We start from the raw sequence: 19,263 nt of genomic DNA, 5'->3' as shown, positions 1-19,263 counted from the left end.
AAAGTTCATCGTTTAAATAAAGAAATTCTATTTCATTGCACCTAAAAATACCGAAATTACTTTCTTGCCAACCCAATGTAACTAATATCATGATCAATATTTTAAATTGTTTATTGGAACGGTTTTCATGAAAACATTTTATCCTAAAAATTCTTTTTCTTTATATTTTATGTACATTATCGTAAATTTCAATAATAATCAACGTTCTATTAATGATTTTCATCGTAAAAAATTTTAGAATAACTGTTATTTTTGGTCCCTGGTCCTAAAGCATTGTCAATTATATTGCTATAAAAATCGTCCGTTGTCCGAGGGTTGAAATCATTACGGAAGAAATAATATTCAGTTTGGTTAATATTTCGCGCAATCGATGCAGACAATTTTTATGTTGCATAAAAATCAGCGCAGCAGTCTACTTATTGTCACGGGGTGTATGTGCCGTAGGTTCGCGGGGGTGGAACGAGAAGCGCGTTAGGGGTGTAGGCCACGCGAGCCGATTATTAAATTCCGTGTCCGCGGTTAAAACGACTCTTGTAAACGAAACATTACGCACCCCGCCTCTGCCCGCTTGTCGGGATTAATGAAAACATTCACGCATCATTCATTAGCGGAATGAAATTGTCCCCGGACCGCCCCCGCCTGAACCACCCCAAGGATCACGCGGCATTCGGTGAACTTCTGGTCGGCGAGACCTCTCTCGTCGAGAGAGAATCTCTCGGATGGTTCGGGGTTGGTCCGGGTTGGCGCTGGCGTCTGCTCTCTGTGGGAGTTCGGGGTAGGTCGACACAGAACGAGACGATGTACGTGCGAGGGAGGGAACGGAGCGTCGAGATAGTCGACGAGGACGCTGGGTGGTGAGTGCCACCTTTTCGGGTACTCCTAGGTCCTACCGTCAGGACCAAGGGGCTTGTTTCTTTGGTTCTCGCGTTCCTCGAGGGAGAACGAGAGAAGGACAGATCGATAAAACCCGGCGTTAAGGCCAGCCAAGAGCAGCAGCGTGTTCTCGGCTACGCTCTCGTCGTCGTCTGTTTCGTGCGTGGGTGCGGGTTATTCGGGTGCGGGCGAAGGGTGCGTGTGCGTTACGTGTGTTTCTCCCTCTCCCTCTCTCTCTCTCGCGCGCTCATTTTTGTTTTCTCGCGTGTACACACCGAAGGACCAAAGGAACTCGTCGGGAATCTCGCGGGGTGCGGCCACGACGATGGTGAAGGCCCCGAGCGTGGGACCCTCCGCCGGTCCCCAGGGGACAAGGAAGACCCAGACTGGCTCGGAGATCGCGATTAATCCGAGGAACCTGCAGGCAGAGTTCACGGGTCCAACCCCGGGCATCCGAACAGATGGCAATCCCTTCGGCAAGACCACCGCCGTCTATCATCCACAGGTATCAGGACTTTTCTCACCAGTCCCCACGTTCTTAACATTTGCCTAACAACACCTTTGTCCGCGGTCGGTCATTCGTTACCCTGAATTTCTCGCGGGTCCGTTGACCCCCTCGTCCCTCAAGTTTGTTTTGATAGTTCCATCCTCCTCCTCCTCCTCCTACTCCTCCTCCTCCTCCTCCTACTCGTTGTCGTACTTTCTCTCCCGCTAGCTGCTACCCCCCTATTTTTTTGTTCTTGCATCGCGGGAAAACGCTTTCAGGGTAAATATTTAGACACCCTGAACGGCTGATAGCTGTTTCCGTCGCTCGGATGCACCGACAAGCTCCTGCTAATGCGTTCCGTTGTTTACGCGTGGACAATCGTTTCAGGGGTGACGTTTTTTCCGAACCTCGTTACTCTGGTCAATTTCATTAGCGATGAATAGCCCGAGCTCGATGGTCGAGGTTTGACAAGTGCTCATCTACCCGGAAAAAAACGCTATTCTTTTATTTAGTTTGTCGCGCTGCTGCGAGTTCCTGTCTCCCCTCCGTTTTATCGGACAGTTGATTCGTTTCAACGGCATTTACCAAATTCTATAACTCCGTATCCGACGCTGGAACCTCGTATCACACTTGCTTTGTTCCTCGCGATACGTTCGTTTTCTCCTTTCTGCGATAAGCTTTCGTAAAAAGTCACTGGGAACTCAACGTCTCGTTTTATTCGCGATACACAACATCGATATAACTCGATTCGTGTCAAACAACTTTCAGCAGCCGCACACCTGATCTTTATTCCAGCATTACGCGGACAAAGGGCGCGTTTTGCTCTCTCGCGGAAGTGGGGAAAGCATTTGCCGTTTTTCTTCTCGCTTTTTCATCTTTTGAATTTCGTTTCAGCGCTCACTCATTATCGCTAATTAACGAGGCGTGCCCCACTGTCCATGAAACATTTTTCATCGGAATTACAGAATTATTGGAGCTAAAAACTGTAACAACTGCCCCGTTAACGTTCCCCATTGTTTCTTCCGTCGTAGGTTAATCCGATCGCGTACGCTTCGATTCTCCCGAATTCCCCTTGTCAAAGGGAATATTATACGGTGAAGTGATATTTAATATTTAAACGTCGATTCGCCCGTTGTGTCACCCGGTCCGGTTTACATTCGAAGATCTCACGTAATTTTCTTGGCTTGCCTGCGGGGGAACTTCCGTGGTTTGGAAATCATCTGATCCGACTTCCTCTCGAGTTGACTCTCTCATTTCTCCCCGTTCGTCCACGTTATTTCTTTAGATCCCCTCTCGATCTCCACGTGATAGTTTCTGCCCGTTCCTCCTCGTTTCACCTTTGTCACCGGACGTTTGCAATTCAATGACGCCCGGAAGCTCTCGCAGTTGCGAATAAATTATTGACAAATTTAATAAAAGAAATCGCTGGGACTGGCTCAGCCAACGGCTCGGGGAACGTAGGCGGGAATTCATGAATGAATGGATGCGGCGACCTTTCCGAGAAACACGTAATCTTTTAAAGTCATTGATACGATCCAGCTTCTTCCCTTCCTCCGTGTACATCAGTCTTATTGTACACCGCGGGAACACGAATAAATCAACACGCCTGCTCTTAGTATTACCATGTAGACGAGTTTCCAGTCATCTGTTCCTCTTACTTATAGAAATTCATAGAATTCTCTTCGTTATCGGTATAGTCCAGTCAACGAAAAGTTGTAGAGGAAAATGGAAGAAACACAATTTTTAACTTTGGGTCTTTGTTTGGACTAGTTAGGAGGTCCCCTTTTTCGGTTTCCGCTTATATCTCGGAAACTATGCGTCCTAGCGATAAGACCATTCTATACAAAATTACAGCTGACAAAATGTGCCACAAGATTGATCGAATTCAGTTTTTCGCTATTGCGCATAGTTTCCGAGATATCCGCGCTCAAAGTTCACTAAATGTGCTGAAGAGTTAGCTAGTCAAATAAGGCAAAAAAACGTGAGGCAAAAATTTCTTTTTCACAATTAGAGAACTTTTGAGCACGGATATCTCGGAAACTGTGCGAGATAGCGAAAAACTGAATAGAATCAATCTTATGGCACGTTTTGTCAGCTTTAATTTTGTATAGAATGGTCTTATCGCTAGGACGCATAGTTTCCGAGATATAAGCGGAAAACCGAAAAAGGGGACCTTCAACGTGCCCCCCTGCACCCCTTTACCTCCTAACTAGTCCAAACAAAGACCCAAAGTTAAAAATTGTGTTCCTTCCATTTCCCTCTACACCCTCCTTATGAGCATTCATTGACTGGACTGTTATGACAGATTTGAGTGGGTGTGATTAGAAACGATGAAAAGACTTCTGAAAATTGAAGATGCCAACACTTTGTTTACTACTTGTTGTTAGCAAAACTACGAATAAGAGAAATGAAGTGCTGTCTGGTTCCTGCAATTAATGCAAACAATTTTTATTTTTCATAAAAATCATCTCTGGACCGCGGATTTTGTGCATTTATGGCAAAATGGGAGGGGTAATTTCAAACGATGAAAAGATTAATCTAATTTAATTAGTACCCACACATTCGTACAACTTAATAAAACCACTAAAGAAAGGAGATGTAATTTAAAATACTATTAAAAAAGAATTAAAAGGATTTGAAAATATCAACACTTTGTTTACTACATATTGTTAGTAAAAACTGCGAATGAGAGAAATGAAGTCCCATTTGGTTCCTGCAAATAATGCAAACAATTTACATTTTTCATAAAGATACGCAGTCTAAAAAATCATCCCTAGACTGCGAATTTTGTGCATTTATGGTAAAATGAGAGGTTGTAATTTCGTAATTTCAAACGATAAACAGATTAAAAGAATTTAATACCATCAACACATTTCGTACAACTTAATGAAACCACTAAAGATATAAACATATTTCTATTTGGTTATTATGGCTTGCATCTAATGCAAACAATTTATATATTTTTCATAAATATACGTAGTTTAAAAAATCGTCCCTAGACTGCGAATTTTGTGCATTTCTGAATTTATTTGAATTTTTCTGATTGACAAAATTACATTTTTCCCTGTTGTGGTTCCTATAAACAAGTTTGTGAAAATATGTAATTGATATGTAATAATAATTGTGAATATAACGTTTGCATACAGATGTACAGTTTAACAAAGAATATTTAATTTGTTATTGATGGTTTGTAATGCGTAGCAAGTGTTATTTTTAGACTGCGCATCTTTATGCATTTATAGTTTGTAAAAATATTCAAAAAAGGCTGGAGTATCAAATCCGACATTTTGGGCATTTATGGCAACATGGAAGGATGTAATTTCATACGATAAAAAGATTACAAGAATTAAAAGCACCTTTACATTTCGTACAATTTAATCAAATCACTAAAGAAAGGGTGTAAATTAAAACACCAAAAGAATGTGGAAATATCAACACGTTGTTAAAAAAATTTTGAAAAAATCTGGAATTGGTCGGAGTTACATAGAAAATACTACAAGTTGTAAACAACAACTTTTTTATGTGGGGCTATATTGGAAATCTAAAAATTAAATTTTAGGAAATGTGCGTTTATTCTGAATAAGAAAAACAATTGAAAAAGTTCCTTTTTACAACTTTTGGCTTATAACGAGAATTTGAAAAATGTGTTTTTACATCCACGTAAGTTATGTCAGTATGTAAATGCTGAAAAAATTTAATCGAAACTGATTAAATGGTGTACGAGTTAAAACGACTACAAATGGTAAAAATCATCGAATAGGATCGAACGATAAAATTTGATTAAAAATCGTCAAGAACTGTCCACCATTTTTAATCGTTTATAACTCGTAAACGAATTCACCGATTTTGATGAAATTTTCCGCGTGTACATAACTTATATGTAAATGTACAAAACATATATTTATTCAATTTTCATTGCAATCTCAAAAAGAAAATTTGTAGAAAACAACTTTTTCTATTTTGTTCGTAATTCTAGTAAACTAGTCCATCTATCTTGGTACTAAAATTGAACTCGTTCGGTTCATTTACAAAAACGTCATTCTAATCTATAGTGTGCGCCATTAATTATGAGACTGACTGTATATGTTCGTATCGAAAATAAATCATAGGGTAAATGGTAATAGGGTAATTTACCTTGATATTACATATCATCGATCGTGCTCCTATTTAGTTTATTGCCCGAAGCAATAGTTCCCAAGCTTATTGGCAACGTGATTGCGAAAAGATTTTCATTAAAACAACCACACAAGTGGAAAAATATTTTACTTCCTCGAAAGGGATGATTCCCGAGGCTATTTCAAGTCACTTTTTCCTTTGCAGAAATAATTCTACTAAGAGATAAAGTAAATTTCTATTTCACGCCAGGTTGTTGCAATTCGGGTGAAGAATGTTTATTTTGCATGAAGATTCGCTGTCTAGTAATGTCGTAGAAAGTTACGTTGTTGTAATCAAGAGTGCCTACTAGACTGCGGATCTTTATGCATTTATGAAGAAATTAACTGGATGTAATATAAAACAGTGAAGAATATGAAATATCCAAGAATATATATATTGTTACGTTGTTCTCACCGTAAGAACACTATTAAGAAGTAAAATTAATTTTTATTTAACTACTGGTTCCCACAATCGATGCACAATATTTTTATTTTGCATAAAGATCCGCAGTCTAGTGCCTACTGAATCTTTCCGCGTAAGAATAACGTGTGTAGCCTTTGCGGTTAGGGCAAAACAAAATCTTGAAGTCGAGAATGTTAATGTTTATAATTGGATGTAAATATTGTTTTCTTTTTATTTTTATTACAATTGTTTTTGTCGTAAATTTCATTTCTGGAAATTATACTTTTGTAAAATAAATAATTGTATACAAGTTTCTCTTGTCGAAAATCGAGCTCGTTTCTTGCTGGGAGGGTATTCGATAATAAAAATGAACATCCACGGTGATTATGTATATCTTCCAGCAAGAAAACGACCCCAAACATAAATGCAAACTAGCGACGAAATATTTCAGTGTAAATAATATTCAATTGTTACCATTGCCCCCTCAAAGTCCCGATTTGAATTTAATTGATCACCTGTGGGATCACTTATTGTTAGATCGAAGTGTAAGCGAGAAATTTCGGAATAATAAATCAGTCTTTAAACAAGCACAACTGAGTGCTTCGAATAGTATTGACGAAAATGTTATAAATAAATTGTTTGAAAGTATGCCTAGACAACTTGAAGAAACAAAGGGTATCAAACTTCGTATTAATTATATCGTTTTATTGTTAAGAATACACTCAATTACGAATTTTCAATGCTGTCAATATACTTTCCGCGATCGATAAAAAAGTTATTTAATTTTTTTCTGTCATTATTATAAACTTTACGTCATCTTTGATGCTACACATACTAGTTTGTACTACGTTAAATAACATACATAACACATATTTCCGATTAATTCCTAAATTATTGATTTAAAATAGTAAATACGCATTTTTGAGACGTGTCAACATACTTTCCGCGGCGACTGTATCTTTCTTTCGGTAACGTGTTACACGCGGAACCACGAAGCTTTCATTTCCATCAGCTAGATTTTCAGCAGTTAAACTGCTCGAAAGTTCCGTTGTAATTCGTTTAAAAATTGTTCCTTCCGCCGGGTCTCGAGCACGAAGCGACGACACGAAAAAGAGTAAAAAATAGAAAAGTTCAATTCCCGGACGACTGATTAACACCGAGAAGGAGAATTATTCTTTAATAAGGTCCGCGCGCGGGCGCGCCACCCCGGGATCGATAATTATCGCTGGAAATTTGATAAACAATGATACCGGTAATTCCGGAGAAATCCTCTGAAAGGTGGCACGAAGGCGAGCCGACCATTGAAAGTGTCATAAAGGGCATGGGAACCGTAAGAACTCGAGTTAGTTTAAAGCCTTTAATTAATCGTGATTACTGCTCGAGGAGTTCTCGTTTCTTCTTCTCCCTTCTCCGCCCCAGCCTCTTCCCATTTTTTTTCTTTTTCACTACTTCTTTTTTTTGCTGAATAGGAGTGCACGACCTGGAATCGAAGCTCGTAACTCAGCGTGTCATCCTCTCGTCTTTCGAATAAGTGCTCGGTGCGCCTCAATGATGCACTCGAAGACTCGTTTCCCGCGATCGAATGTGGGTCAGTTTTATCGAGAGAGGGAGAGAGAGCGAGAGAGAGAGAGAGAAGTCTGTTCCATTTTCCCCGTCGAGGGGTCCTTTTTGTTGATCTTTTCACGCTTGAATTCCAATAAATGGAATTACGCAGCAAGGAATTTCACCGTCCTATCGGCGCGAGTAGAAAATTTCTCGCCGCGAGATTATACGACCTTCCGTCAGAAGATACCCCCATCGTTGATATTTTTAGCGGTCGGATTCCAATAAAATCGCATTGCTCGAAAAGTATTTTTCATCGTTCCGCCGCCGTCGCTGCCGCCGCCGCGCCGGACGATTCCTCGCGGAACCGTGCGTCACGCTGTCCGTTCTCTCTCGCCACGCGATTTTCAGTTATCGAACAGAGACACCGAGGATTTATTTTCGACGAACGTCCCGCGTGTTTAACCCTCGCGAGGACGCTTCGCTACGTCACCCGGCGATCGTAAAACTCGCATGGGAACGTCGGGGAATTGATACATTCCGATTTTGACGAAACTTTCCATAAATATTTGTTAGACTTGTCTAAGAAGATAGGGTAAATGTACCTGTTACTGCGGTACTTTTTCTCAATGAGATTGAAATACGAAAAAATAGATATTTTGCCTTGAATAAATTTGTACAATTCAATGAGAATGTATTCTCGTTGGCGAGGCAAACAAGTTTAAGGGTGCGCTTACAGTGGACCCGTTTCGGCAGACGCGACGCCGCACAGAGCGGTATTTGGGCTGAAAACCTGGCCAAAAATGAAAATTAGAAAAATTTACATAGAGAGTTGTGGTTGCGTCCCAAAATAGATAAATAAACATGCCATCACGTGGTGCACTCCTTAGTTGTGTTTACCCAAGCAGTCACTCGTGCCTGTACTTAGAACATAGCACTTGTTCGATACACACGTTTTTGATCGCAGCACTCCGTTCGTACGCATCTTTTTCCTGTGATAATTTTTACGTTGAAAATGATCTTTATGGAGAAGTTTGTGATGGATATTGTTACAGAAGGTATGCACAATACGTTAATCATATTTTTATCAATGTTAAAATTGTTTTTATACGTGTTTTTACCGATCTACAAGCCTGACTAAGAGCTCTTGGATTTTCATGACTTTCTTGCATAAATTAGTGTTTTTAAACATATGCAACTCATCGCAACGGCATAAAAGTTACGAGGTGTTAAACTTCAGGATATCTAGAATTAGTATACCGCAAAAAAGTTTTCACATTAAAAAAAAATAAAGCTCCAAATATAGCCCCTTTTTATTACTATGTTCTTATTATCTCGCTTTCTTGTCTGTCTGTTCGGTACAAAGTTTGCAATTGACTTTAAACTAACTTCCCGATGAGACTTGAAACTTTATATATACACATAAACATAGCACAGAACTGGATGACAGTACAAATTATATAAATAAAAAAATTTTTTAATAATTATTTAAATAAAAAAATTATTTTTAAAATATACCACGTTTTTAAGACGGACTAAAAAGTATAAAATAATTTTTTCTAGCCCCATACAGATTCCCAACCCCATACAGATAGTCCTGAAAATTTGTCATTGTGTGTGAATTTTTAATAGCTATTACAATACTTGTAAGATTTAATTCGTTTTTGATCATTTTTATTCTTTTTTTTAAGAAGTTTATTTGTAAACTTTTAACTTTTTCTTACAGTTTTTATGGTTTTTTTTATAACAAATACAATTTTCTATTGCATTGAAAAAGTTTTTTTTATTCGTAGCTGCCTATATAAATTGTAGCAGCCTTATTCCACCAGCGTCAATTGACGCTGCCCTACGCCTTAGTTTTACATATGAAGACCCATAAATGTACTTATTATCACTAGTATATGTATAGTTAGAAATGACTTTTTTATTCATGAACTAACTGTATAACGTAGAAAAAACAAGAAAATATTTTTGGCCAGGTTTTCAGCCCAAATACCGCTCTTGGCCGACGCGTCGGCCAAACCGGACGAAAACGGGCCACTGTAAGCGCACCCTAACACTAAACCTACCAAGTCTAAAGAGCAACTGGTACATGTTCCCTGGTAAAATGACAAGATTGATTTTATTTAGACTTTGTGCGGCTCCTATTGTAATACGTGCACGGCTGCCCTTTACTTTACCAGACTCAAAATTTGTGCCTTTCTCCTATAAATTATGATGTATTTGGTACGTAATCCAGTAGATTGTACCCGGCGCGGATGCAAATCGAAGTGTCAACCCTCTAGGATCAATAGTTGAAGAGCTATGATCGCTTAAAGTTGAGCATTTTTGACAGGTAAGGGCGCCGCCATATTGGTTTGTAGTGACGATCGCACGCCGCTTACCGAGTTGGTTAGGATTATGTCGAGGGGTGGAGGCGCGGAGGCGGCAAGGTAAGCGGCTCGCGGTCGTCTCTACAAACCAATATGCCGGCTCCCTTACCTGTCAAAATTGCTCAACTTTAAGCGACCATAGCTCCTCAACTATTGATCCTAGAGGATCGAAACTACTGGATTACATACCAAATACACCATAATTTGTAGAAGAAAGGTACTAATTTTGAGTCCGGTAAAGTAAAGTTTGCCCACGTGGACTACTCAAGATATCTATGTATACAATCGTTTCTTATGAAATCAGTTTTATTACTTTTCTAATTGTAAAATAAAATACCTGGAACCGATCATTTTCACCGGTGTTGGTAGGTTTAGTGTTAATCCAACAATGGATGCAGCTCGACATTACTTGTAAAAAAGTATTGATTTACTCTTAGGTCGAAAAGTTAATAGTCTAGCAAATTCTTCAATTTAAATAATTCTAAGCCACCATCACTGTCGTAATAAGTCGTTTGCTTTTATTTAATGCAGAAAAGGTTCAACATAACAACCATTTACATCAATAATTAATAATATTTCTTGATCCAGACACATTTTTAACATTTGCATTCCAAAATTCGAAATTTCGTATACAGGAACCTAATACGACCGTAGGCTAAATGTGCCTATTACTGCGGTTGTTCGTTTTAGTAGTATTTTCTTCGCAATGAGATTAAAATACCTAAAAATAAATATTTTGCAATGAGAATGTATCCTCGTTAGCGAGGCAAACAAAAGTGTTTTCATATTTTCATAATCTCAGGACACATTCTTCATAAATGGCAAAAATAAGGCCATTTTTCTTCTATCTCGATCACCAAAGGACTGTTTTTACATCATTGCACTTTCTTTCTATTGCTTTAAATTGAATAGAAGAAAATTCCATTATTATTCAGATACTTACTTTGATACAATAAAAATATGAAAAGGAACTTCTCTTGCCTTTTTAATAAAAAAAATTAAGATCTCGGCATTACGTACATTAAAGTGAAGGAGGAGCTCATTACTGCGACACCAACATTACTAGGAATGTCCCCATTACTGCGGTGGGAATTACAACTACGATGAGAAACGAGCTGCACTTCAACCGAACGTTTTAGATTAGTCTTGTCAATGAAGGGAGGTGTAGAGGGAAATGGAGGGAACACAATTTTTAACTTTGGGACTTTGTTTGGACTAGTTAGGAAGTAAACATACTAAAAGTCCCTACTCCTTAGAAGGTGAGCGGTGTACTTTTTCGGTTTTCCGCTTATATCTCGGAAACTATGTGTCCTAGCGATAACACCATTCCATACAAAATTAAAGCTGACAAAATGTACTACAGGATTGATTGCATTCAGTTTTTCGCTATCTCGCATAGTTTCCGAGATGTCTGCGCTCAAAGTTCACTAATTGTGAAAAAGAAATTTTTGCCTTATTTGACTAGCTAACTCTTCAGCACAATTACTGAACTTTGTAAGCGGATATCTCGAAAACTATGCGAGAAAGCGAAAAACTGAATGCAGCCAATCTTATGGCACATTTTGTCACCTTTAATTTTGTATAGAATGGTCTTATCGCTAGGACCCATAATTTCCGAGATATAAGCGGAAAATCGAAAAGGGGGACCTTCTACGTGCATTTGAAGTTCAAATTGAAAAATTGATGTTGAATTTGAGAAATTGATGTTAAAACAGAAAAATTCAAATTGAAATTGGAAAATTGATGTTGAAAATGAGAAATTGATGTTGAAACTGAAAAATGGAAGTGGAAATTGAAAGAGTGAAGTGGAATTTGAAAAATTGATGTTGACATTGATGTTGAAACTGAAAAATGGGATCTCTAAAATAAATAGAATCTCTCTTCTCATTTTTTTTATGTTATATAAAATAATCACTTTTAGTGCACCGTATATCTAGTGTTAAATCAGCTGCAGTTCGTGACAAAGTGATAGCGCATTATATGCGTAGGTCGAGCAGCTCTAATGCGAAATGCATGCCTAATATGAAATATTACGATATTAGTGAATCCTGGCATTGCTATCTATCGGCGGCGAATGCAATCGGTTACGTTTGTCATTTGTCTCAACTAGTGAGCATATGCAGAGGGTCGTGTAATGGTTGAATTGTAAATGGATGGCACGTATCAGCTGTTAAAATGCTGGTGTGAATCAAACGTGCTTAAACTCCGATTTTCCATTTAACTTGGCACACATTACCCCTACCCGCAAATGTCATTACTTCTTAACCCTTAGTACTCGAGTGACTCGTCGGAGTCACCAATAAAAATTGCTATGTCATTATTAGACTGCGGATGTTTATGCAATTTTGAATTTTTCTAGGTAAATTTTAAAAAAGTGGAATTAAATAAAATCTTGTTTTCAGTGGTATTATCTTTTGTAGATCTGGAATAAATAAAAATCGTAATTAATTCTATCGAATTTTACATTCCAGGAATTTTGGAAAACTTTCAGATGTCATAAATGCATAAAGATCCACATTCTAGTCATTATTAAAAATACTGTTTAGATTACTAAATATATTGGTATAAACATTTAAGTATTGTATGAAATATTATATCAATTTCATACAAGTTTTGCACTCCAAATTCACTCTTTTGTAAGTTAAATGCACCCTTTTGCAGACCAATTTCATCCCTTTGCAAATAAAGTATTTTTAAGTAAGTTTTTTGCAAATGATATCGAATCCAATGTAAATTAATTGTTAAGAAATTGAAAATTTTATTTATTGCAAAAATGCAGATGAAATATTTATTTCAAACTAATTACCAATTCATTAACTTTGTAATGTGTGAAAACAGTGTCTGTATATATATATATATATATTTCCTGATCAAATAAATTTTCTTAATGAAAGCACTTTTTGCAATTTGATTTATAAAAGGGTGAAATCGATTTGTGCAAAAGGGTGAATTTGGAGTGCAAAACCTGTATCCATAAAATTAAAAAAATTATATAAAATGGAATTATTCTGGGTCGCGGAAGAAGTGTTTAATTTTCCAGTTAAAATAGCTCCGAGTGCAAAGAGTTAAAAGTGTGCTATTTATAGTTATAGTTATTTTCTCTTAGTAAGTTTCTTTAAAACAATATTACATTCACTCGTGACCTAATAGATTAGTAGACTGCGGATCTTTATGCAAAATAAAAAATGTTTGCATTGATTGAGAGGCACAGGAATCAAATAAAAATTTCATTCTTCTTTTAATTAAATTATCTTATTAAGGTGAAACTAGTATTTACATTGGTGGCCTTAAATCTTTTCAACACCTCCACTGTTTTAAATTGTACGTACCCCTTCTTGTCATAAATGCATAAAATCCGCAGTCTATAGATTAGTAATACAATTTATTTCTCTTTCGATTACTATTTAACATGTTGACTGCCGTGTTACCCGATATGGGTGACGGAATTATTTGTGCATACTGAAGCATGAATATTTAAACTGGTGTATAGTGACAGCTACTGTATTAATATTCGGACGTTCTTTAAAAAACGACAACTTTTTTAATATTGCACCATACGGCTTGGATTTTATTTCAGAAGTTAGAAGAAATAGTTTAACCCTTTGCACTCGGAGCTATTTTAACTCGAAAATTAAACATTTCTGCCGACCTAGAGAATAATTCCATTCTATATTCATTGTTTTCTTTCTATGAACATGAAACCGATTGTAATACCTCATACAATACTTAAATGTTTAGTAATTGGTCAGGTACCAGCATATTTAATAATGTACACAACATTTTGAATAATGGCACAGCACTCTGAGCCACCACTCAAGAGCTAAGGGTTAGAAAATTGCAATTGGTCGGAGATGTAAAGAAAATACTAAAAGCTGCATTCTACAACTTGATGTTTATGTGAGCCTGCATTGAAAATGTTTAAAATGCGTTTTGTAGATCGGTGTCAATTATATGAATTAGGAAAGTAAGGAAGATATTTTTTGGTTCTCTTAATTATAGTTTTAAAAAGTAGTTTATCTAGACTCGTAAATGTTTTTTATTACACCAAATTGAACCGGGTCCCATGGAAATCACCGACACGGTTTTCGCCGACAACATTTCTCCGACTCCAGATTTGTCCGACAATAGCTTTGGCCGACAACGCCTTTAACCGACAACGATTTTGACTGAGAACGAATTTGATCCACAACAACTTAAGACGACCACAGTATGTATTATCATATGTATTATCATAAAGTATTATCATACACTATTGTCATACCGTGTCTCAAGTCGTTGTGGATCAAATTCGTTGTCGATCAAATTTGTTGTCGGTTAAAGGTGTTGTCGGACAAATGTTGTCGGCGAAAACCGTGTCGGAGAAATCTGTGTCGGTGATTTCCATGGGACCCATTGAACCAGTCCCCGATTTAAATTAGTTGTTAGTAGTTGAACAATTGCATAATGACTACACTGCAGATCTTTATGCAAAATAAAAAGTTTCTTCATAGACTGTAAGAAACAGGAGGAAAATAATAAATATTTTCGACTATTTAAAAATTGTAGAGTTGAAAATAATCTATCGACATCCTTAAATATTTGCAATCTCTTCACTACTTGAAATTTTACCCACTCATTTTTCTCATAAATGCATAAAATCCGTAGAAATAGTGGGATAAAATGTGGGATATAAAATCCTGTGAAATAGTGGGTTAAAATGGACCCGAGCTCCGCCATCTAAACGTTGAACAGTTCAGAAATGTTTCGAATAAACACTGTAGCAAAAAGTAAGGATGATAATTCAAGAGATAAAGAGGTTAGGTGCATCAGGACAGAATTAATCTAGTGTCATATACAGGACCTAAAAACAGGATTCATATATCGCTAACAGCTGCTCGCAGTTGACAATAGATTTATGAATGCGATATTACGTTCAAGATTATATCTGTGTGTCGCTCTACCCTATATTCGAGTTACATTATCAGATTATAGTCTGATTTAAAGTTGTTGTAAAACTTAAAATTATTATTCAATTATATTCGCAGTGGATGCAAAACTATGTATAAAAGAAATAAATATGTAACGTGGACCACAATTCACTGAATATATTCAGTTTAACACTTTACCTACCGGAAGCCTATTACATAATAGGATTTTCAATAATTGTGCTGTACCAGAGGGAAGCATAGAAATTTTCTTTTACATTGCAATCTCAAATGAAACTATTAGATGACGTTATTGAGGGTGACTTGTTAGTCCACAATGAAAATTGCTGTTGCTATTCAATGTTCCATTAAAAAGTGTTTAGCCTTGTACCATAGATTTATCAAAATTATGCAACAATCACCAGTCGGTAATGTGTTAACATTAACATGTTACAATTAGACTGCGGATCTTTATGTAAAATAGAAATTGTCTACATAGATTACAAGAAATAGGAACTAAATTGATGTTATTTCCTCCCTTAATGATTTTAGGGAGGAAATCTCCTCCCTAATGAGTTACAACTGCATTATGAAAAATCGTATATTACGTTGCGGATAACTTTCGCAGTAAGTATCTTCTTTTCTAGAAATTAAGCTCAACTTGCAGCATTTCAAATAGATACGTACTTGCCCAATTATTTCAGCTCGGAGACAATTTTAGTTTGACCTTAATACTACAAATGCTCCGTTTATGCCCTGTATTCAAGCGTTAATTGCTAGTGAGTTAGCCTGCGTTGGTAAGCTTGTGTTTTTTTGTTGGAATTAGCCGGGAGAGCGCGTTTATGTTAATAAGCCCAACACTTTAAGCAAGTTAAATCGCGGCATTATAAAGGAACCAAGCAATTTATAAGATAAAGTTTTATTTCGAGGAATGATAAATGCTTAGGAAGACTCTTATTTGCGAACGGTCGGAATGCGACCGTTTAATTGGTGTAATTATTCGTACCTGATTAAGAAAAACTACTATCGCCCGTGAAAGTATACGATGGCTTACATTCGCAGCATTTAACTTCTATCTGTTTTAACTTTTAACTCGTCCACCGGAGATGACGAATTGTAACTCGTTTCAGTCATTTGACTCTATCATCTTTCAGAAACTTTTAATTTTTTCTCTTAATTCAACAAACATTTCTTTTATTGTGTCATAGTATTCGTATCATATCGGTTTTACTTGTTTTATCGACAGTCATCCGGTTATAAGGTTAAACTAAAGTGCTTAAAACAATGTGATCTATAGGGTGTTCCATTCAAATCAATTATCTTGAATAGCTTCGAAAGTAATTGAAATAGAATTGAAATTAGAATTGAAATTTGACTTGAAGTTAGAATTAAAATTAGAATTGAAATAGAAATAGAAAGAGAAATAGAATCAGAAGAATGTCACAAATATATTGGTGAAAGTTTCCTAAAAAAATAAGTAATAATAAAAAAGATTTAATATTGGTGTTACATTGTGTGGCCGCACGGGCCTTTGAACTGTGCCGACAACTACGACTCTCCGCGTCGCATTAGTAGTAGTTCACACCGATATACCCGACCCGAGATCAGATTACTACAGTGGAGGGGATATTTTTTTGCGTTTATCGTGTACAGCCGTTTTGAGTTTATAGAGGATTTGCTGTAGTACTAAAATACATACAAATATTCATACATTTGTTATGGGACAACTTCGAAAATAAAATAATCTTCTAATTTTTTAACACGTTCATTACTAGCGCCTAAGGCAACAATCTCTCAGCTTTGATAATTTTCTTTCCCAGAAATTGAATTACATTTATTTTTGTCTATTAAAGGAGTACGGTAATTTCACAAGCACTCTAAATAGAGATCGGTTAAAACAGTTTCGCTTTACTGCGATTGGACCGAATTGTTATCGTCTAGCAGTCTCATCGGATTATCGCGTCATTATTTTGTCCGATATAGCGGTGATAACGATCGATTTTCACGGTGTCGAAAAATAGAAGATCGCACAAGGGACATTGATGTGATTGTAACGAGCCTAACGAATCGCTGAAACCACCAGACGACGCAGACGTTCTTAATTAATCTCTAACAATCAATTATTGTTTTACAGGTGTCAGGTCGGAAATGGAAATATCGGGTATACGCAATTGTGCCGCACTGTTCAAACTTTAACTCTTAGCACTCGAGTGGTGACTCTGGGTCACCACTAAAAATTGCTGTACCATTATTCAAAATATTGTTTCCATTGTTAACTAAAGTTGGCTTCTAATTCGCCGGCAGAGTGTTAATCTTTGATACCTACTTGATAATTGATGAAATTTCAACAAAAATTGATGAAATCCCAACAAAAACATCCTGTAAACAGGAGCCAAGTTCCTATGGCCGTAAAAAGTTGTGAGATCAAACAAAATACGGACAAGTTCGTTAGTTTCGAAATACCTCTTGCAGTACTGAAAAAAGCGTTTGCAAAAAATTAGTTTAAAGGAACGCTATTTAATTTTTAATGAATTACATGGAGGGCTAAATTATTCAAACTTGGCCGCTACCTAACACCTTTTATGGCCATTGGTTTAAAAAGTGACGGCCAAGTTTAAATAATTTAGCACTGCATGTAATTCATTAAAAATTAAATAGCGTTCTTTTAAACTAATTTTTTGCAAACGCTTTTTTCAGTACTGCAAGAGGCATTTCTGAACTAACGAACTTGGCCGTATTTGGTTTGATGGCTCCTGTTTACAGGATGTTTTTGTTGGTTATAGCTGTTGTATTCCGGATACTCAATATAAGTATATTTATTAAGTACAATTTCTAAACGAAATACAAACTACGGACGTAATACAAAAGATCTTAGTAGTCTAGACAAGACTCGGTAAGAGACTGATCGGAAGCGAATGAAGCCTGAGAAAAGAATGCTCGCGAGAGGAAGAAATCAGCAGGAGATATAGGTTTTGGGTTCTGTAAAGTGGGGGTTGTTTTAGGTCTAATGGTCAGTAAGGGATGAATCATGGGGATGAGGTTCAAAGATGAGTAATGGTAGATGGAATGTCGAACTGAAGATAGAGAGACGAACTGAAACGTTTAGATTACATGAGTGATTACTAATGCTAGAGAGAATCTTATCGTTGGTATACAACATAGCTTACGTCGTACGAAACAGTGTACGTGTGGGCTAATCGTAATTAATTGAAATGATTATTAAACACGCAATTTATGCATCGTTTCTTCATTTTCATTTGACATTAACTTCGAGTAGTTTGCAGCCAATTAAATTTTCAATTATCACATGGAAAGTACCGCTTTACATGCAATAGAGATATAGTTTATTTGGGAGGTTGTACAATCGCATATTACAAATGCATCTGACGGAAAGTAAATCTGTCTGAATCATTTAATTTTTTCCACTACGAATATCAATCTTATCGCAACAGATGAAAAGTACAGCTTCACTGTTTGTTTCGACCACTCTGTCCATCTTTAAAATTGATTGGCATATGTCGCCGTGACTGTGAATATTGAATTTCATTAAAAATCGTTCATTTCATATTGTGATTTCAAAAATGTACGTCCAGACACATTATGTTAATCTATTGCCACAATTTTATGATTTTCTAAATACAACGAAGTGTCAAAGGAGTTTTCGATGCGTGAACAAATGTTATTGCACGTTCTCGTATGTCGTTCATATTTTATTAAACGAATCATACTGCTGACGCAATTACTACATTTTTTTTATTTCCGTTCCCTTCGGGACAAATTTTTAACCGTCACAGCACTATCGGTCGGTTTTGACATTTATTAATGATCTGTGACACATTCTATATCGAATTAAATGTCGAAGTTTTCGATTGAATTGAAAGCGATCAATCTCTGCCAATTTAAGTTCCTCTATTTTTCATCAATTTTTGTTAAATTACATTTCCGCGATTGGAAAACTGGTGTCGATTAAACATTGCCTTCGTTGTAGTGATTTTTCATGAATATTTATGAACAAATTGTTGTTTATTATAAAAGGACATCGGAAATTGAGAATATTGCAATAAAATATAACAAATGAAAAGCGGTCCAACGCGGTTAAATAAATTAATTCATGTTGGTAAGTTTAATAACACTGACCTTATCGATTTTAATTAACTGTTGTTTTTAAATACAGCGTACTCTCATCCGAAATGCGACGAAAGTCGGTCCCGAGCCATCGTCTTATATCGGAATAAAACTGTATTAGTGAAATATCGCAGGAGACCGAGGGTTAAAATACGAAAAAGTCATCAAATCTTCAATAATTTCAAACTTACTATTATGATCAATATTTGTTAAATTACATTTCCACGACTGAAAAACTGATGTCGATAAAACATTACCATCCTTGTAATGATTTTTCATAAATATTTATGAACAAATTGTTGTTCATTATAAAACGACATCGGAAATTGAGAATATTGTAATAAAATATAACAAATGAGAAGCAGTCCAACGCGGTTAATAATGCTGACCTTATCGATTTTAA

The 19,263-nt window shown here is 36.5% G+C and overlaps 1 protein-coding gene across 6 annotated transcripts in view; it reads left to right on the top strand.

Annotated features, from left to right (window-relative positions):
- The first annotated feature begins 743 nt into the window (after window positions 1–743).
- The window catches only part of LOC143211394 (uncharacterized), a 347,400-nt gene continuing 328,880 nt past the window's right edge, over window positions 744–19,263 (top strand). For 3 of the 6 annotated variants that reach the window (XM_076429034.1, XM_076429035.1, XM_076429032.1), the window contains exon 1: window positions 746–1,378. In XM_076429034.1, the coding sequence (XP_076285149.1) occupies window positions 1,199–1,378 (180 nt within the window). In that variant the 5' untranslated portion in view covers window positions 746–1,198. Of the gene's footprint in view, window positions 1,379–19,263 lie in introns of all 6 variants that reach the window. The other 3 variants (XM_076429033.1, XM_076429036.1, XM_076429037.1) reach the window with 3 other exon arrangements.

Source organism: Lasioglossum baleicum, chromosome 8 (assembly GCF_051020765.1).
Source record: "Lasioglossum baleicum chromosome 8, iyLasBale1, whole genome shotgun sequence".
Classification (NCBI taxonomy): Eukaryota; Metazoa; Arthropoda; class Insecta; order Hymenoptera; family Halictidae; genus Lasioglossum; species Lasioglossum baleicum.
This window is presented reverse-complemented; position numbering and strand designations above follow the sequence as displayed.